Source organism: Oryctolagus cuniculus, chromosome 8 (assembly GCF_051225735.1).
Source record: "Oryctolagus cuniculus isolate XC-2025 breed Fujian yellow rabbit chromosome 8, ASM5122573v1, whole genome shotgun sequence".
Taxonomy (NCBI): Eukaryota; Metazoa; Chordata; class Mammalia; order Lagomorpha; family Leporidae; genus Oryctolagus; species Oryctolagus cuniculus.
Window position 1 is genome coordinate 46,247,392 of NC_142874.1, and position 21,217 is coordinate 46,268,608.

The 21,217-nt window shown below is 46.0% G+C and overlaps 1 protein-coding gene across 7 annotated transcripts in view; it reads right to left on the reverse strand.

Annotated features, from left to right (window-relative positions):
• The window catches only part of ARHGAP10 (Rho GTPase activating protein 10), a 346,158-nt gene that overhangs the window by 80,136 nt on the left and 244,805 nt on the right, over positions 1-21,217 (reverse strand). For all 7 annotated transcript variants that reach the window (XM_070047463.2, XM_070047465.2, XM_070047462.2 and 4 more), the window contains 2 exons: positions 21,079-21,184; positions 19,201-19,360 (listed from right to left, as the gene is read on the reverse strand). In XM_070047463.2, coding sequence (XP_069903564.1) covers positions 19,201-19,360; positions 21,079-21,184 — 266 coding nt within the window. The remainder of the gene's footprint in view (positions 1-19,200; positions 19,361-21,078; positions 21,185-21,217) is intronic.

Consider the following 21,217-nt stretch of genomic DNA (forward strand, 5'->3'; position numbering starts at 1 on the left):
TTGTCTGTCCACTCCCACTGTGGGGCCACGCCTGTTCCAGCAGAAGGGCACCGGGCAGGGGCTGGGGAGCGGGTCTCAGTTCCAGGTGGAGAGTTTATCGACCACTTGTTGAAGCACAAGATGAATGAAGTATGAGAGATGGTCACTTGCAGTCACCACGGTAGGAAATGAACGTGTGTGCCCCCCACCGTTCATCTATCTTTCTCACCTTCCCCTCTTGCAGAGACTCTGTGTTTAGTTTTGGTGTCTGCAGTCTTTCCCACTGCCTCTCTGTTTACTGTTGGAAACCACCGTTTATGGGGTGTATATGGCAGGGACTACTCAAAACACCATACCCCAGCTTGTCCCTTTCTCTGGGAATAGAAGAGTTTGACCAGGAGCAGCTTTTCCCAAAGGGGCCCAAACCAGCTCCTACATCAGACTCAAAGGACAGATTTTTGAGAATTTTGCACATACACAAATACCTTAAGAGTTCATGGAAGATTAGCTTATTTTGATGCAGCAAAAAGTTGCAATCTGTGTTTATTTTAATAAGATGTATTTTTCAAGACCATTCATTATATATAGACTTCATATTTTTCTGTACCAAAATAAACATCTTTTAATTCCATTTTTCCATGAAAGTTTTGCAGCTCCCTCGCGTCTCTCTCCCATATCACCTCTGTGGATGGTCAAGTTGGGAATAAAAGAGAGGAATCATGCGAATTGTTAAAAACTCCATCTGTTTTTTCTGTATCTTTTTAGAAACTCCCTTTGTGGGGCCGGCACTGTGGTATGGACAATAAAGCCAGCACCTGCAGTGCCGGCATCCCATATGGGCACAGGTTCAAGTCCCAGCTGCTCCACTTCCTATCCAGCTCTCTGCTATAGCCTGGGAAAGCAGTGAAAGATGGCCCAATTCCTTAGGCCCCTGCACCCGCATAGGAGACCCAGAAGAAGCTCCTGGGTTCGCATTGGCACAGCTCTGGCCAATGTGGTCATTTGGGCAGTGAACCATCAGATGGAAGACTTCTCTGTCTCTGCCTCTCTGTGAAAGAGAGAAAAAGAGGAAGAGAGGAAGAGAGAGAGAGAGAGAGAAATGAAGGGAGGGAGGGAGGGCGGGCTTTCATTTACTGTCTGATAGCCAGGGGTTTTTTTGCTTTGTTTTTTTCTTTTTAAATCTACTTTTGGTTTATATTGTAAAATTCTGAGATCTGTTTTATTCTGCCATTTAAAAACATGCATCTGAGATATCTGGTTTAGATAATAAGTTGGCAATAAGCTACACTTGTAAATCTATAAGTAAAAAGCAATATGGTATAACATGGAAACGTACCCTAATAAGCTTCATTTCACCCCCACTCCACATTGTGTAAATGGACCACATGTTTTTATTACAGTATTTTAATGTTACCCTAGCTTATTTTACCTAGAGCAGGGATTCCTAACCAACTGCTATTTGTAGTTTTTAGAGTTACTACGTGTCCTAATATGTAAATAATATATACATTGTTATTTTTTCAGAAAATTAGACTGTTATTTTTTATTAAATCCTCAAAGGGGTATGGTATGATATATAAAAACTGCTCAAGAATTACTGACCTAGAGCAGCGAATGGGAGGACCGCCAAGAATGGGGCCCCACGGACAATGGCAAAGAATGCACAATAGTTTGGATTCATCTGGGTAATCATAAAGTCAAGGAAAATAGTTTCTTTAAGTTACATGGAATTCAGATCAAAGCACAGCAGGACACACAGAGAAGCTGGACTGTGGGTATGTCTGTGGCCATTGAAAAACAACCTTGCAGAAACCACAGAATAAAATCACACCACATAATCCTCACTCGGAGGACCTTCCCCATCAATCCATCAGTAAGTACAGCTTACGCTGTGCTAATTAGCACATTAAGCACAAATTACCCAATTTCTTCATTAAATGTTTACATGACTAATCCTCATAGTGGTCATTTCCCCTCATTTCCACCTAAATAGAAATGACATCCCAAAGAAATCCAGTGTTTGAAGCTTTCCCTAGGAGAATGTCTCAACTTTTACTTCTGGCTGAAGGAAAGACAATTAAATAAAGAGGCGGGGGTAACCCGCAAATACACTGGCATTTTTAATGTGCAGATAAAGCAAATTTGATTCAACAACTTATCAGCGAGAACAGCAGACAGACAGAAAGTAACACACTCGCGATCATGATCCAGACTTTGTGTTTCTGATGTGTACTGTTTCTCCACATGCACATATACAGAAGTACTACCATTTATAAAGGATTATAGATCTTTCTCATAACCTGTGAACCCAACCACTTTAGAGATTCAGTTTGGCAAGATCTACAGTCCATAACACCTGTGCACTTTCAGTAATTAGGAATAAGTAATATTGACAAACAAATCTACAGGTGGGCAGTGATTAGTCAGAACTTCCCTCTGCACAGAACCAGCCCCGGCATGTGTGGCTTGGGCGATGAAAAGCTCACGACTTTACAAAATCAAATACAGGGATTTCTTTCCTTACTCTCACACATTCCAACAGAGACGTACATAAGCACTTTTGTGCCATTTAGACTTGGAGCCATCCACGTAGTAATATTGACTGAATACTACGCACCATTTAAGCTTAAAAAGAAAAAAATACAGTCTTGTTTTTCTTGGGACAGTAGAAAAGACCGCAAGGAACTTTCTGTGTGGCTCAACTGCCCAAAATCCCTTTTGGAACAAGATGGGCTATAAATGAATAAACCAAGCTATGTGACCTTGGGTGAGTTAATTTCAACCCTCCAACCTTCAGCGTCTTGCATTTATCTATGAACTGCACACAAACCAATACTACAGACCTCTGCAGGGTTGGCTGGTTGATTTGTGGTCTATAGGACCCAGATCTTGCCAGGGTCTGGAACACCAGGTGCTCAGTTAGCATTTAGTGCCTCACCTCTTCCATCGCAGACAACATGCTTAGGAAAAGCCGGCTTGAATTTTATAATTCTATCTGTTATACCCCTGCAAGCCTAGCTCACTGCTGTGAATGGAACAGGTAAACATCTCTGAACAAATACCAACGTGGACCAACAAAGGGGTGTCTAGCACATCCAGTCTTCCAAGTGTGGAAGTGGTCTTCACCTGACTTTGGACAAGGACAGAGGCAGGCTTCTTGGAGATCCAAAGTCAAACACACAATGGTGCTAGGCCTCTACTGCATCACAGCTGCACTGCTGTCTTTCTCACTCAGCAGTGGACTTCCACAAAGATAAAGTTTATTTTAAAATCTTTTGTGGGGCTGGTGCTGTGGTGCAGTACGTAAAACCATGGCCTGCAGCACCAGCATCCCATGTGGGCGCCAGTTCCAGTCCCAGCTGCTCCACTTACAATCCAGCTCCTGCTGACACACCTGGGACGGCAACAGAGGACTGCCTGAGTCCCTAGGTCCCTGCATCCATGTGAGAGACTTGGAGTAAGCTCCTGGCTTCAGATCAGTACAGCTCCAGCAGTTGCAGCCATTGGGAGAGTGAACTTACAAACAGACCATTTTACTATTATTGTGCATAATTTCAGGTCTATATCTATACAAGTAAACATACTAATATAATGAACTCCTATGTAAAATATCACTTAGCTCCCAACAATTACTAACCCCTGACGAATCCTAGCTCATCTATACTCCCACTCTTAAGATCATTTGGCAGACAATTCCAGGCTAACTACAGATCATCAGGAAGCTTGAGGCGATTAGATCTGACCCTACTCTAGGATTCTAGGTAACGCTACAGTGACAGGGAATTGTTCTCAGTGAGAAGGCTCACTGCATAATAACTTACAGAATTCATCACTCTCTGGTCAAGAACTTGTTTCTCAAGAGAGTGCCCATAATATAAACAGAAGTAAAAACCAAATCCTGCCCCCAAATCACTAAGGATGATGATTCCACAAATATCTGTAGGGAAAGAAAAGAATGACCTTGACACAACTCACGGGAGGAGGAAAGTGGCAAAGACACTGGATGATGGCAAGCTCACCTGCAGAGAACAAGGCAGAAAGCAATGGTGTTTAAACCTTTTTACAAAAAGGATTTTAAGAAAAAAATCCAGGGGCCAGCAGTGTGGTGCAGTGGGTAAAGCCACCACCTGAAGTGCTGCTGGCAATCCAAATGAGCGCCAGTTCAAGTCCCAGCTGCTCCACTTCCGATCCAGTTCTCTGCTAAGTCCTGGGAAAGCAGTGGAAGATGGCCCAAGTCCTTGGGCCCCTGTACCCATGTGGGAGACCCGGAAGAAGCTCCTGGCTCCTAGCATCCACCTGGACTAGCTCCAGTCATTGTGTCATTTGGAGATGAACCAGCAGATGGAAGGCTGATCCTGTGTCTCTCTCCTTCTCTCTCTCTGTAACTCTGTCTTTCAAATAAATAAATAAATATTTTAAGAGACAGAGATATCCAGAAGAGAAATAGAGGGAGGAACGCTCTTGGTAGGGGAGGGGGTCTCAATGTGACCCAGACTCTACCAAGCCCAGGCTGAGAAGGAGGGGAGTTCCAGGAGGAGTGAGGGCTCCACAGACGGCAGCTCCTGGTTTCTGAGCACATGCAATAACCCATGGACAGCACTCAATGGAGTGTAAGGACGAAAACACAAACAAAGCTAACAAAACTCGTATCTGGGGCAAGGTTAAACCACCACTTACAATGCCCGCATTCCCTATATGAGAACCTGCTTCAAGTCCTGGCTACTCTGCCGGCATTGCAGAATCCTATAAGGCACCAGGTGATGGCCCAAGTACTTGGGTTCCTGCCACTCGTGTTAGAGACTTGGACAGAGCTCCTAGCTGCTGGCTTCTCCCTGGTCCAGCCTCAGCTGTTGCAGGCATTTGGAGTGAACCAGCTAATGGAAGATCCCTCCCTCCTGCACCTGCCCCTTCCTCTCTCCTACCCTTCCCGTTACGCTGCTTTTCAAATAAACATATCTTAAAAAAAAAAAAAATGAACAAACCCTGAGTGCTGCCTGCAAGGTCACTATCGAGGAAGAACTAACCAACTGGAAAGGTAAGACAAGGCAAGCTTCAAGGACTTCTCGTCTTGTGCCTGACTAACCCACTGACTGCACGGCTTGTAACTGACTTAACCTGTACTGACCACATCTTTCAGAATCCCACGCACCGCAGGAAAGTCAACCACACACTCTTTCATGTGGTGAACAACATGGACCTCCCCTGGAGAAGGGAGAGACACTTCCAAAGCACACAGAAAGGCTATGAGAACATCCTCCCAGGAGGAGCAGGACCTCGTCTTCACCTCCGCCCCTCAGGTTCCTCCCTGTGGCTGCAATGAGTGTGCAGACCTCAAACTGCAAGGCCAGACCTTGGTTGGGACCTAGTACCTTGGATGGTGAACGTTCTTTAAACTGATATAAAATATTCCCAAAATAGGATGCCTCACTGTGTCCAAACTGGACAAAAATGTGCACGTACAGGTGTTTTGCTTAATAATACCTGCTTGCCTTCTGCGATTCTGGAAGTCTGGTGCACACTTAGGCAAAGGATGTCCATGTGACTACTTTGCAACAAAAAATCTGTGTCCCGAGTTTTGAGCTGGCTTCTCTGGACAGAAACTGTATTAGTTTTTAATCACCATGATGAAATACCAGAAGCAGGCCAACTTTATGAATAAAGGAGTTTATCTCAGTTCATGATTTGCAGGTGTAAGGTCTAGAGGTCTTACCTCGCTCCTGATGCAGCAGAAAGCATCACAAGACAAAAGACAGAAAGCACATATCTAAGTATTTATCTGGTCTCTTACAAAGTCACTAGGGGGCTCACCCTAATGACTTGATCCCATCTAATCACTTTCCAAAAACCCGTACATGGAGTAAGTTTCTACTTTGTTGGTACCGTTAACCTCTGATTTGGGGGTTTAAAGATCTAGAACCAAATCCTATTCAAACTCTAACAGAAACATCACTCACACATTATTGCATTTCAGTGCTTGGGGCAGATTGCTGTTACCTCTCCAAAGAGACAGCAGCTTAGGACACCAGCATTTAGATTCCTCCAGGCTGCACCTGTATTGTCCTCTCATACAACGTGGTTGTGTACTTGCACTATGTGGCTATGATAAATCTAGCTGTGAGTACAGCTGTATGCTGAGTCTCCTGAGTCCTTCGAGCAGATCTCCTATCATGGGTGTGGTCTTGAGGACTCTGCTGACGATACCAGAGAAGCAGGCTCTGGACTTACTGGGAAGACTATTTGGGGGACACCCTATAAAGGCCTGCTTCGTCAGCTACTGTCCATTACCACATTGGTGACAGTGGACATGGGTGGATTAGTGGAAGTTTAGCAGAATTAGAACTGATATGCCCTAATGTCCCAAGCTAAGACTGTCAACCCTTAGTAGAGCCATTTCCTGATTGACATTCAATAGCTAAAAGGTGTAATGAGGTAGGACATTAGTGCCTGCCATTCTGAAGATGGGAGACCTGAGAAACGAGCACATGGCCAGTGCTCAGGTATCACTGACAACCTGCAGGAATGGAAATTCAGAATGCTTTTCACCTGGAAGAAATTCAGAAGAATCCAAATGAGGCCATGCATTTGCATTGTGAAGTCCAGACCTGATCCGAGATGCCTTCTACAATCTGTCCCCGAGTCACTGTCCTCCCTCCTGCCTGCTTACACAGAGGGTGAATATCCACTTAGCTCAAAATAATGCAAAATTTGGCTGTATTTCAGTATTTTAGGCAAACCATGTCTCAGTGTGGGCTCAAACCATCTACAACCAAATTCAGCAATTATTATGTTAATAAAAGGTTTCTTTGGTATGTTACCAGTGGGCCAGAAAAAGAAGCTGAGATGAGTGATATCCTTACTTCCCCACCTCCCCAGTGCTTCTGTATGGAAGGATGGGAAATAAGTCAACAGCAGAAAACAAGAACAGTGCGTCTAAAGGAATGCTGTATAGTAACCCCAACTTCTCATGGTTTGCATTCCAGCTCTTGGTTCCCCCTTAGGTCTATGTGCATAATCTGGGAGCCTCTGGAATTCCCAAAAATATATATACATTTCTTTCATGTGTGTATAAAAGACAATTTCTTAGGAATAAAATGCAATGCTTGCATTATATTTTCAAAGTAGGGCCTAATATAATAGTATCAGAATTATATAGATGAAAAGGATGCTGGATACAGGAGCAACTTTAAAATGCCAACTGACCAGATGAATGGTAGAGCAGAGGAGCCATCAGCCAGGAGATGTGGAAGAATGCAGGGTGTATTAGAAAAGAGACGGAGACTTTGGAAAAAATTTTCCAGCAAAATAAATTATGCACAAGAGAAAAGCTACTTCTGATAAATCCTTGTGCTGAGAAGAGAAAAACTGAAGAAGAGAGAGTTAAAGAAGTTCTACTCATAAAATTATGTGAACAGAAAACAGGTTTAGGTTTAGGTAGCTTCAAAGGGCCCGTTTCTACCTAAAACTACATTGACCAGTCCCATTTCTGATCTGTATGTCCAAGGAAGCAGCCACACAGGAAATACTGAAGTAACAGAATGATTACCTATCTTGAGTTAAAGTTGATGAATAAACTTAAAGGTACTGAATTGCAGGTACCATGCGTGCTTGTGTTTTCTCATCCTGTCCAAAGGATGATTTGGTTGCAACCAAAGCTTTGCAAGGCTAAAACAAGTAAAGAAAGCTTATTTAAAGGAATTAGCAGGAAATATATGGTGAGAAGCAGGGAACATAATCTCACTCTTCTGCGTACACACAACCAGCTTTGCCAGCACTGTTTATTGGAGAAAGTGCACCTCAGACACAGGCATCAGTCCTGCTGGGCACAGCCAAGTCAAAGCCCAGTGAGCAGAGGCAAGGCAATCAGTCGAGAGGAACTTCTTTCTTGTCATTACTTACTAGGTGTAACAATTGGCTAAGCCCCTGACTTCTCAAAGAGCAGACCAAGTGTTCATAATCAATCAAAAATGTTTAAATTCATACACAATTTATCAAACACCAACAGGAAAGGGCTTGGGAGACAGACAGACTGGCTTCAAAATTCAGCTGGGCCACTTTGTGTGATCTTAAAGCAAGTTACCAAGCCTCCCAGGGCTTCACTTCCTCATCTGCACAACAGTGGTGAGGGACATGCATTAGCTCACCTCACCCCGGAAGCCCTGTCCCAGGCAGGTACTTCAGGTATTCTTATTACACACAAGAGATTAACGAGGTTACCCAAGTCACAGAGCTTAGTGGAGCTGAGATGCCAACCAAGAGATCTTATGTCAGAACTCTCTATGCTACATGATGGCATAACATCTATGGAATAACTGAACAAAACACCGTACAAAGAGCTGAGCCTGTTGCCCGGCACACAATCACCATCCCATCAGCGTGAACTATTATACTTCTTACTGTTTCTAGTTTTGTCTTGAGAGACACAGAACAGACAACTCCAAAAGCTGCTTCACAAGCAATAAAAGTGTGAGCCACAGGTCCAACCAGGCCTATAGAACCCTCACTCTACTCAAAGCCTACAGAATCCTCACTCCACTCAAAACCTACAGAACCCTTGCTCTACTCGCTCCCCTCAAAGGCAGGGCACGTGTTGGCCCTTCGCTGGAGCCCACTTAAGCCCCAACACTCAAACCCACACTGATTTTCCTTTCCATGCACTATTGATCTTGCAGGGAATACAAACAACCTCAAAATAAGATGAAGAAAAGGACTACGTTCTTCAACTCTGGCTGAGAAGTTCAGAACAGGCAGGATCTCAGAGGTCTGCTAGCATGACTCCAACTCGTCAATCCCATCTTGAACACAAATGCATTCTCATTAAAAACACTGTACGGCACCGGTGTTGTGGCATAACAAGTAAAGACGCCACCTGTGAAGCCAGCATCACATATGGGTGCCTGTTCATGTCCCAGCTGCACCACTTCCGATCCAGCTCCCTGCTAATGGTATAGAAAAAGGAGCAGAAGATGGCCCTAGTGTTTAGGTCTCTGCCACCCACACGGGAGACCTGGAAGAAACTCCTGGCTCCTGCCTTCGGCCTAGCCTCACCCTTGCGCACTGCAGCTATCTGGGGAGGGAATCAGGGTGTGAAAAATAAATTCCCTATCTCTACTTCTCTCTTTGCAACTCTTTCAAATAAACAAATCTTTACATATATATATATGGATATAATCTTTAAATATATATATTCCTTCTATGGAATCAAACTCACTTTCTGATAAGTTCCGCCCATTTGTACTGAGTACACTTTCTCAGACAACAAAGAACTAAAAATTCTTCACTATCCTGCAGATTTTTCATTTTCTGGAGACTCCCCAGTGCTTTATTTTTTTTCTAAAGATTTATTTACTGAAAGGCAGACTGCCAGAAAGACAGGAAGGCAGAAAGTGAGATCTTTTACCCACTAGTTCACTCCCCAAACGGTTGCAACAGCCAGGGCTGGGGAAGATGGAAGCCAGAAGCCTGGAACTCCATCCTGGTCTCCCACATGGGTAGCAGGGGCCCTTGGGTCATCTTCATTGCTTTCTCAGACATGTTAGCAGGGAGCTGGATCAGAGGTGGAGCAGCAGGGACTCAAACCAGCACTCTGATGAGGGATGCCAGCATGGCAAAAGGTAGCTTAACCCACTGAGCCACAACACCTCCCCTTGCCCCATTGTTGTGTCTATACTGGGCACTAAAATGCTGCAGAAAGTCTTGGATCTCCTAAGTTTTCTGTGATCAAACCAGCCAGTCCAGTGGGAAAATCTCACCAACCGTCTATAGAACTACATTACTGCACAAAGCCAAGGCTGCCTACATAGCAGCAAACGGAGACAGCGGAACCAGGAAGACAATGTCACTCTGTTTTCCTTCTCTCCTTAAAAGGAAAATAAGCATGTTCCCTCTGCTTCTAAAGCTTCTTTATAAACACTCACCCAAAATGTAAGCCCCTGTTGAGAAAAAAAAAAGTAACAAGAAAGCTTTCATGCAACCCAAAGAGGTCAACATCTGTTAAAACTGGGGGGGACTGAACCAGCTGAAAATTTGTCAAATATGCTTGCTGCAGAGTTCTGACTTCTACACTGTACAGTCACTACACCCAGGCACAAATAAAGCTTTTAGAAACTTGGGAGTTTTGCAGTTGTTGTTGTTGTTGTAAGACATTTATTTTTCTCTTACATGAAACTGTTGCTGCCTAGCAACCCAGTGCCAACAAAGCTAAATCAAGATGTATTTCAGACTGAAGGTTTGTTTGTTGTTGTTGCTGTTGTTTTTTTTTTAAATAAAAGATAGTTCTCATTCAATAACAAGCATTCTCTAAGACTGGAGGATTCCTTGCACTTGATGGAAAATGATTTGCATTCCACTCATTCATTCACATTAAAGGAGGACAAGGACCCCACAGAAGGGACCAGGATGTACACCGCTTCTGTTGCGATGGGAATGGAGCCACGGGCCGCCCCAAGGTCAAGAACAGTTCATGTGTGGTCACTGGTAGGATGGCAGCAAGACGTGACTGAGTGGGAAATCTACTCCACCTCTGAACCTGGCAGCAGGGATGCATGCTTCTAGACTTGGGCAAAGACAAGCAGACGTGGGTCAAAAAGCTGGTGCAAGGTTAACAGGAGTCATGCAGTGTGTGAGTGTGTGTGTGTGTGTGTGTGGCAGTGTGTGAGTGTGTGTGTGTAATTTAATATCCTGGTGATCACACTGGATTCCTGATGAGAAACATACAGTCATCCCTCTGTATCTCTTGGTTCCGGAACACCCATGGATATTTTCAAGATGCACACTTGGCCCAGCTTCCACAGTTATTTGCATAAAACCTACACACATGTATACTCACAATTAGTTACAATGCCTAATGCGATGTAACAACAAATAGCTGCTATGTTCTACTGCCCATAAAAGAAAAAAAGTCTTTACATGTCCAGTGCAGGAATAATTAATTACCCCAAAATAATTTCAACCACTCAATCTGTGGGCACAGAGGCTAACTGTACATCCTTCTCACCTGTACTTTTTCTAGATTCTTCTATGACTGGGGGATATCAGCTACTCCAGGACTTGGTGACACACGTGGCCAACAAGTAAACAAGTATAAATCACAGTGTGGGTACTGAAGAAAGCTCTGAGCAGTTCACAAACATAATTTTTCCACAAAGTGCAATTGTTACAAATGGCCTCCATTTTCCCAAAGAGAAAAATGCCACAGACCACCAAGCTCCCAATTTCAGAAGTTAAAATATGGGGCCACTACTATGGTGCAGTGGTAAAGCAGCCACCTAAAGCACCAACATCCCATTTGGCTGCCAACTGGAGTCACGGCTGCTCCACTTCTGATTCCACTCCCTGCTACTGTGCCTATGAAAGCAGAAGATGGTCCAAGTGCTTGGGCCCCTGTACCCACATGGGAGACCCGGAAGAAGCTCCTGGCTTCACTCTGCTCCAGCCTCAGCTGCTACGGCCATTTTGGGGGTGAACCAGCAGAAGGAAGACCTCTCTTAGCTTCTCCCTCTCGGTAACTCTGCCTTTCAAACAAACAAATAAATAAATATATTTTTGTAAAAAGTTAATGGAAAAGCTTTCTGTAAGAAAAATGCAATTGTTGCTTGGCACCCTGTGGTCCACAGAAATTATGATAACTAGAAGTTTACATTACAAATGTCAGGACCTCAGGCCATCAGGGAAGCAATGTTTCATTGACAGGCAGAATAGGGAGTGCGCTTACTGCTCTAGTCTAGGGGAAGATAGTTTAAAAAAAAAAAAAAAGTGGAGAGACTGCGATCTCAGGGAAGAGTTAGGGAGAAAACTGCAGAGGAACTCCAAGCAAATTAGAGGGACACTGTGGGCCCACGTGGAGGGTGTGGATGCGCACAAATCAGGACCCCAGCAACCGAGAGCCTCATCACCAGCTTTGGAGTAAAGTGAGACCAGACTGCAACAGCGCAAGCCACTGGAGATAAAGCTGTGGGAAGAGCCTGGCATGAGCCTGGCTTGGAGCCCTGGGGGCGAAGCGTACCTGCCAACCTAGTGGGGAAAAAAAAATGGGACACGATTCTCTCTCCCTGACCACCCAGCAATGGTGTCCTGTAACTAAGCTGAGAGCGAGCAGGTGCCATTTGGACATAACGTAACAGCTGCACCAGCTGAGAAAAGACACCTGAGTCTGGCTGGGAGAACTGACAAGTGGCTGGGAGCTTGTGTCTATGGGAGCCTTGTTGCTGGGTCTGTGAAAACACTGTGGCTGCGTGGGAGGACACTGGTGCAGCTGGATCTTTTGGTAGTCACTGTGGGCAGCTCCACATGCTCCGGGGGCTCCCCGATTCCCTGGTGAGGGTCACTGCTGCAGAACCTGTATTACACTGAAGACTGCACAAATCTTCTTGTGGCAGCGGGGATGAATACTGTACCACTGGGGCTAGCGCCCAGGCACTGTCTCATTGGAGGAGAGGAGGGGATCATATAGGATGCCAGCGCTGCAGGCAGCAGCTTCGCCTGCTATGTCACAGCGCCAGCCCATGCACTTCACTTCTAAATTCTCTCATAAGCTTGAATGTCGCATCTCCAGCTGTCTACTGGGCTTACCTTGCAAGACACCCAGACGACAACTAACACTCACCAAGTTATGACCTGAACTCATGTTATTCCTTACACAGCTTTCGCCTTCCTTTGATTAAAGGCACCAGTATTTTCCCAGGGTTGAATCTTTCCAACACCTTCCTCTGAGAACTCCCATACATCCTGACCCTGGACTTGGCCTAATCCCACCTCCCAGAATGATGCTGTGCATCCTGGAGTTGCTCAGTCTCCCTTCCACTTCCTTAACCTCTCTCCTGGTCTTTTCTTCCTCTACTTTCTATTGTAAATCCTGCTGTCAGAAGCAGTTTAGTTGAAAGTCATGAGTAGGCGCCAGTACCAACAAAAAATCCAACACGAAAGTCCTCTTGCAGCACTCTCCACTTCCCCACTCCTGGACCTAACCTCTTCCCAATCTCACACATGCCATTCACCATGCTCCAATAAGAGCTGCATTTCTGGGGCTGCTGCCATGACATAGCTGGTAAAGCCGTCAACCTGGGACTCCAGCATCCCATAGAGGCACCAGCTCATGTCCCAGCTGCTCCACTTTCCATCCAGTTCCCTGCTGACGTGCTTAGGAAAGCAGCAGAAGATGGCCTATGTGCTTGGGCCCCTGTGCCCATGTGGAAGACCAGGAAGAAACTCCTGGCTCCTGGCGGCAGATCAGCCTAGCTCCAGCATTTGCAGCCATTTGGGGAGTAAAACCAGCAGATGGAAGATCTCTCTCCCTCCTTGTCTGTACCTCTGCCTCTCAAATAAATAAATCTTTAAAAAAAAAATAACGAGCTACATTCCTCTCTGTGTGCCTCTGATTCCCTGATCTCCCATACCCAAAGTGTCCTCTTAACACAACTCCACCTGTTCAAACTCGACTCCACAACATACTCAAACCACTTACTCAAAGAAATGGTTCAGACTCCGCACAGGGGGACGTCAGCTCTCCTCCAAGGTCTCTGTCATGTTCCCCGTGTCTCTCTGACAGCTTATATTCTCCAGCGTACGTGCAGCTACTCTGAGACCTTTCTCCTTTGCCTACTGGACTCTGTCTGTAGTTACCCCAAACCTCACACCACATGCCTGACTCATGGCAAATACTCAAGAAAAAAAAAAATGCGCTGAATCTGAATCAGAGCCTAACAACTACTAAGAACAAAACTTACACAGAACTCAGAGGGTCTAAGGCACAGCTCCAATCTGAACACCCTTCTGAAGTTCCCAGGACCCTTTTCTACCCAGGAAACACTTTTTTTTTTTTTGCTTTGTGAGAGAAGAAAGACCTCGATAAATATTTTTGGCCCATGAACGCTTTAAAAAAAAATCTTAATGTATGATGTGTAAATGAAGCCAACACATATGGACCAAGTTTCCTACAAAGTACATATGGATTTTATTTAAAAAAAAAAAAAAGGCAAAGAGGCTCAGAGAAACTATGATCCCCAAAGCAGATGAAGCAGGGGTCTTTGGGTCCAAAATTCATGCAGCGTTCTGCTTTAACTGGAAGCCAGCGTTTCCTCTTCTGCTCTCCTGCTTTCTGGAATCAACTCCTCACATTCCGAAGGAGGGAAACTCAGGAACCGAGCAGACCCATCTCTGTCGCGGCTCTTCTTCACCCACACTAACAAGGCCTCAGCTTTTCCCATCGAGGTTCCCCCACCTGTTTTGTCTCCCTATCCATTACTTTCTCTCTCACCAAGCCACTCTTCCCAACCTTTCCTATCACACACCACCTTCTCTTTTTGTTCAGAGGACTGACTTCCCTCCCTCAGTACTTCCGACTCAAACGTTACATCCTCTGGGCACCACACGTGGGGGAGTTTCGGGACAGCCGCAGCAAAGGCAGACACACGTCCGTGGGAGGTGTGCCCGCACAACCTCACCTGCCCGCAGGACCTGATCAGAGGGGAGGTCTATCCGAGCAGGAACAAAGAGCAGGTCTGAGAGGGAGTGCATGTGCACGGGGATGCAACCAGACGCCGGAAGAGGCAATGGGGAAAGCAGGTCTCAAAATCATTCACCAATCAAAGCTGACACTGTGGCCCCACCCTCCTGCCACCAGCCATCTGCAAACCAGGACAGCTTGTATACCTGTGGCCCCCAGGCACACTGTGAACCCCCTGACACTTGATGTGCACCAGCTCCCTTCTCAACAGGAAACCTCAGCACTTCAACTGAAATCACTTGAGTATTCTTAGCACTAAGAGACTCCAACAAAGCAGCTCAGGCTGGGGGGGTGGGGGTGGGGGGCATTTTCACCTACTGTAACTAATACAATGGCGCACCAATGCCACTTGGAAGCTCCTGCGAGATGTGTTAACAAGGTGAAAGCAGCACTTCCCAGCAGAAAAATCGGGCACTTATCTCCTCAGCTTCCAATGAGGGAAGAAAACGGGGAGCCGCAGCATGAAATGAGAGCGTTTTATCCAAGGGCAGGACCCAGAACCAGTCTGTTTGCAAATAAATTGCATGAAAGTCCCCTAATTAGGATTTAATCGAATGATAGCTGAGCTACCATAATGTTGTTCCAAAGCCTGGAGTCTAATTATTTCTCCCCAAAATGAAGAGTAGCCCTCCTCCCTTGAGTCGTCTAATGGCTTATTGCACACAAATGAGGCTTAAAGGCAATTGGATAGGAGCACAAGGGGACCACACACTCACCCCACTGGCCACCCAAAAATAAATAAATAAAACTTACACTCAAATAGGAGGGAACTTACGAAGTTCATGGAAAAATAGAACTAAAAGCTAAGTTTATTTTGCTATAAAACAATGCTGGCAATCCATGCATGGTTTTTTCAAAGCACACATTTTCCATGAACTTTTCAAAGGCCTTGCCTATTCAGGGATTTTAATTTTGCTTAGCACTAAAATAAACTTATCTTTAATTCCATTGTCCAGGAGCCAGTGCCGTGGCACAGGTTAATCCTCCACTGTAGCAATGGCATCCCATATGGGCGCCGGTTCTAGTCCTGGCTGCTCCTCTTCCAATCCAGCTCTCTGCCGTGGCTTGGGAAAGCAGAAGATGGCCCAAGTCCTTGGGCCCCTACACCCACGTGGGAGACCCAGAATAAGCACCTGGCTCCTGGCTTCGGATCGGCACTGCTCCGGCCGTTGCGGCCATTTGGGGAGTGAACCAATGGATGGAAGACCTTTCTCTCTGTCTCTCCCTCTCACTGTCTGTAACTTTACCTCTCAAATACATAAATAAAAATCTTTAAAAAAAATTCTATTGTCCTCCAACTTGCTGAAGTACCCTCACACGAGCTACTTTTTGCCATCCTGGTAAAGAAAACCTCCAAAGCAGGGTTCAAGTTTAACTTAGCAGTGGGAAGCAGTACTCAAGACAGCCTGGAACTGCTCCAGAGGCTGCAAATGCAGCACCCAGGAGAGGCTCCTTCTGCAATGCTTTATCAAAGAACTACACCTCCAGGTGCCTGTCCCTAACTCCTCCAACATCCCTCAAAATACATAAAGGATACTTTCTAACTTAGCACCTAATATGATCCAGTATATTGAGTATAGACAAAGATCTCTACCCTTAAGAATCTAGGAGGGAGAAAGAGACAAGAACACATGAAATAAGTAAGGTATACAGACTGATAGATGGGGATAAGTATTATGAGACACAGGTCCCCAAACACAGCTTCCACCCTCAGACTCTTTGCTTTCCAGCAGGGGCTACAGCACTCATCTGCACATCCCAGCTCCCACTGCATGCCTGGCACACAATGCAATCCCAACGCCAAAAGCCCTTTGAATAAATAGAGTGACTAAGCATTTTCACAGTTTGCAGACGCCATACCTTAGAGGCAGATGGGAGGAAAGCTATTACCAAGGTGCTCATCTACAGTAGAAAAGTGGAAAACACATTTTTTAAGTTCTTCAAGGAGTCTAAAGTACTTTTTTTTTTTTTTTTTTTTTGGACAGGCAGAGTGGACAGTGAGAGAGAGAGAGAGACAAAGAGAAAGGTCTTCCTTTTGCCGTTGGTTCACCCTCCAATGGCTGCGAAGGCCGGCACGCTGCGGCCAGCACACCATGCTGATCCGAAGCCAGGGGCCAGGTGCTTCTCCTAGTCTCCCATGAGGGTGCAGGGCCCAAGGACTTGGGCCATCCTCCACTGCACTCACGGGCCACAGCAGAGAGCTGGCCTGGAAGAGGGGCAACCGGGACAGAATCCAGCGCCCCGACCAGGACTAGAACCCGGTGTGCCAGCGCCGCAAGGTGGAGGATTAGCCTATTGAGCCACAGCGCCAGCCTCTAAAGTACTTTTAAGCATCTCCCTTATTATGGAGAAGAAGTAACATGACAGGTCACTTGAGAGATTACTTTTTTTTATTTTTATTTTTTAGATAGAGAGAGAAAGAGCCACAGAGGGAGGGAGGTATCTCCCATATGCTGGTTTGTTCCCCACATGCCCACAACTACTATGACTGGACTAGGCAGGAGCCAGAAGCCTGAAACTCAATTCAGGTCTTCTGTGTGGGTGGCAGGGACACAAGTACTTGAGCCATCACCTGCTGCCTCCCAGGGGCTCATCACCAGGAAGCTGGAATTGAGAGCCAGACTTGGACTCAAGCACTGGATAAGGAATTCAGGCATCCCAAGAGGCATCGTATCCACTATGCCATACGCTCATTCCAGAGACCAATCATCTTAAACCAGAGATTCTCAAGTGAGAGTGCACAGACACAGGAATGCCTGTGAACCCCCGAGGCTGTGAGCATGACTGACGGGAGCAGGGGAGGAGAGAGTCTTTATCTGGTACTTACTTGTGCCAGCCTATCAGAGGTCTGTGATTCCAAAACAAATTAAGCAGCACTGCCTTGAAGAATATGCTTCAAAAACAAAACAGTGAGGCCAGTGCTGTGGCATAGAGGGTAAAGTTACCACCTGCAGTGCTGGCATCCCATATGGGTACAGGTTCAGGTCCCGGCTGCTCCTCTTCCAATCCAGCTCTCTGCTATGGACTGGAAAATCAGTAAGAGATGGTCCAAGTCCTTGGGCTCCTGCACCCACATGGGAGACCCAGAAGAAGCTCTTGGCTCCTGGCTTCGGATCGGCGCAGCTCTGGCAATTGTGGCCATTTGGGGAGTGAACCATCAACGGAAGACCTGTCTCTTTCTTTTTTTCTGTCTCTGCCTCTCTCTGTAACTCTTTCAAATAAATACATCTTTAAAAACAAAATAAAATAAAACAAAACAAAACTAATGTATATCACAGGGAAAGATCCACTTTCAATGCCGAGTCAGCATCTTTGCTTGCCAAACTTCATTCTGAGGGGGTTAAAAGTAGAGAGAGGCAGGCAACAGGTGATCCTCCAAGCCAAGCATTTTCCAGAAGGTCTCCCCACAGCCTCTAACCCCCACTCATCAATGAAGGCCACAGCAATAATTCAAATGCACATCTGGCTCCTCCAGATTCAGAGTCCAAACTGCTGGTGCTCAGACCTCAGCCCAGCAGGAATCAGGCTTGGGCTTTCCTCTAACTGTTAGGACCAAAAACCTCTCAAATAGCAGCAGAACCTTGAAGCTCTCACAGACGCTTGCAAGCAAGACAGAGGAGGCACCCCCACCCCAGGTCAGCAAACAGTTGCAAATGGTTCATTCTTTCCAAGGCACAAGTTTAACCACAGACTGCACATGGCAATGTAGTCGTTTCAAACAGTTCTTCAGGGTAAGTCTGATGGTTTGCTGGGGTTGAAAATGACTGGCCTATAGCAATGACAGCAAGCACTTCCTGTGAAGGGATGGGCAGTGTGTATGTCTGCCGTGTGGTTATCTGCTCTCTGTTCCAACTCCTCAGCTCTGTGTCGGATCATGACAGTAGCCACAGACATATATGTGATTGGGGAGAATGTAACAGTCATCTAGGAAAAAGATCACCAGGTGACAATAACAAACAGTACGTATGTCTACTGTTTAAAATGTCAAGGGGGTATGGTGGGATGGAACAGTAGTGTATTACAGCAGCTCTGCTCACCCCTGCATGGTCTCCTAATTCAAACAAGTTCAATTCCATCCTCAAAGCCCCAGGAACGTATGCCCTATGCCTGTCCCCTCTGTCCAGGTGTATGGCAAGGGCCAAGGCTGGCTCTGCCCCAACCTCTCCTTTCCTTGCCATTCACAAAAGCAGGTGCAAGGGCCTGTGCAAAGCACGGCAACTATTTTCACAGCAGATCCAACAGGTGCTTTGGCCAGCAGCCCAGAAGGAGCTCTGCCCATCAACCCTCCCTCTCAGTGACGCCCAGGTCCTCTGACTCCATTTCACTGCCTTTCAGCTTTCTTTATCTAAGCTGCAAATCCCCAACTTCAGCTAAAGTTCAAGAAGTGCTGCCATACAGAGAATCTCGGTGAGAAATCCCAGGACAGTCATGAAAGCAACCGAAAACCTCAACAGTTCACAATGACATTGCTACGACTCATTTTATCTGGATGCACTGTTTCTTCATTAAACCAGAGAGGTAACTGGAGCAGGCAAGGGTGAGATCCACAGCACTGCATCAGAAGTCAAGTTTGAGGACTGCTTCTTAGACACAGGTTTATCACAGCAGTAACAACAGAAAAACTCTAAGAGGATGTAATGTTACCATATAATGTGCCAACAAGCCAAAAACAGGAATTCTCTTAAAGGAAAAAAAAAAAAAAAAAAAAAAGACAGCACTACCTTTTCGTGGTTTTCAATCAAGATCTCCACGACGATGTTCTGGAACTTCAAGTCCATGATGGCAGCGACAGTTTCTTCCTGCGGCCTCATCAGAGTTGGTCCAAACACCACTCCTAAATTGGCCACGGTCATTAGATTCTGCTTGGAGTGATTGGAAACACTAACATTGACAAAAACAGGAGGAGGAAAAAAAAAGGCGGTGTTTAACCAGAGGGCGATGACTGTGGAATGGACTGAATCCTGCATTGTGTTCCCTCAGCAGCAAGAAGGCAGAAGCTCAGTCTCCTGCCCCCCTCAGAGCTTCGAGCTCCAACAACACCCACCTCCCGAGGCCCCTAACCTTTCCACTGCTCTTTTTTTTTTTTAATTTATTTGACAGAGTTAGACAGTGAGAGACAGAGAGAAAGGTCTTCCTTCTGTTGGTTCACCCCGCAAATGGCCGCTACAGCCGGAGTTATGTCGATCTAAAGCCAGGAGCCAGGTGCTTCCTCCTGGTCTCCCATGCAGGTGCAGGGGCCCAAGCACTTGGGCCATCCTCCACTGCCCTCCCAGGCCACAGCAGAGAGCTGGACTGGAAGAGGAGCAACCGGGACTAGAACCCGGTGTCCCAACTGGGACTAGAACCCGGGGTGCCGGCGCCGCAGGCGGAGGACTAGCCAAGTGAGCCACGGTGCTGGCCCCCTCCTTTGCTCTTTGACACTCTGCTCTGACCACGATGGCTTTCTTAGTAATTCTGGGTCTAGGCGAAGCTTGTGTTCCGCACTAGCTTTCTTTCACTAGTCCCTTCCACCTAAAGCACCTGCTCTGTTTCCCCAGATCACTGGACGCTTGCACCGGGGACTGCCAGCCTGCATGGCTCCTTTGTAGGAACTGGCTTCACAAGCAGGCAGGGCTGCATCAAAGGACCCCGACCCGTCCTTCCGCACAGCACCCCAGTGCAGTGAACAACTCGCACCACTGTCCTCAGCGGCCCGGCCACTTCATTCAGGTCTCAACTCGGAGAACTCATTCTCAGCGAGACCTTCCGTAACAACCCTCTCACAGCCTCAGGCTCAACGTGCAACCTTTGTCCCTTCCTCAGGGATTTTGCCACTTAAACCTGAGATGATTCTGTATGTTTTCCCTAGTCTGTCTTTTCTCCCTAAAAAGCAAGCTTCATGAGACAGCCTTGGTCGGTCTTGTTCAACTGCATATCCACTAGCACCTAAAAAAGGCACCCGCTGAAGATTCATTGACAAAACCAGTGAAAGGCCGGGTCACTACCACACCTGTGGCCTGGCCGCTAGCACAGTCCTGGCTTCCGCTTTCTTCTCATGCAAAATGAAAGTTCTCAGAGTGTTTCTCAGCTTCCTCTCACTTTTAAAACCCTACAGTTAGAGTGATCTGAGAATCTTATTGGAACAAAGTGCTAATTTCTCTACTAAATTATTAGATTTTGCTTGCTTTTTAAAGAGAGAAGAAAAAAAAAGAACAGATCTTATGGAATAACTACCCATTTGTGGCTTAAACAAACTTAAAAGACATGTTCAAACTTGGAGTTGGGGAGGTGTGAAACCAAACTTAATTTGCTAACAGACCTATAATCACATTTCCAGAATCTGTGTGTGGGGCAAAGTGTAATGCTTTCTTGTTTCACTTCAAATCAAACCCTGAGTTGCTGGCAAGGATGTTAAGCAAATAATTATACAATTTCATGAAAGCATCATATTTCAATACTCTTGTCCAAGACACGCACAATGAGTCCAACAGCCAGCCAGCCCTTCCAGGTGTGGTCCCTGGAATTGTGTATCCAGCCCCAGTTCCAACAGCTCCAAATCCACAAACTCCGCACAGCCCCAGAGCAGAAACAGAAAAAGAAAGGCAGGAGAAGAGGCTTACTTTGTTAGGTGCTTCACCAAAATATCCAACATTTCTTTATTTTTCTCTGGCAGTTTGTGTACCAAGAAATGGATGGCATTGACTCGAGATTCTGGGCTCCCACTTTCTTTAAAAAAAAAAAAAAAAGAAAGAAAAAAGA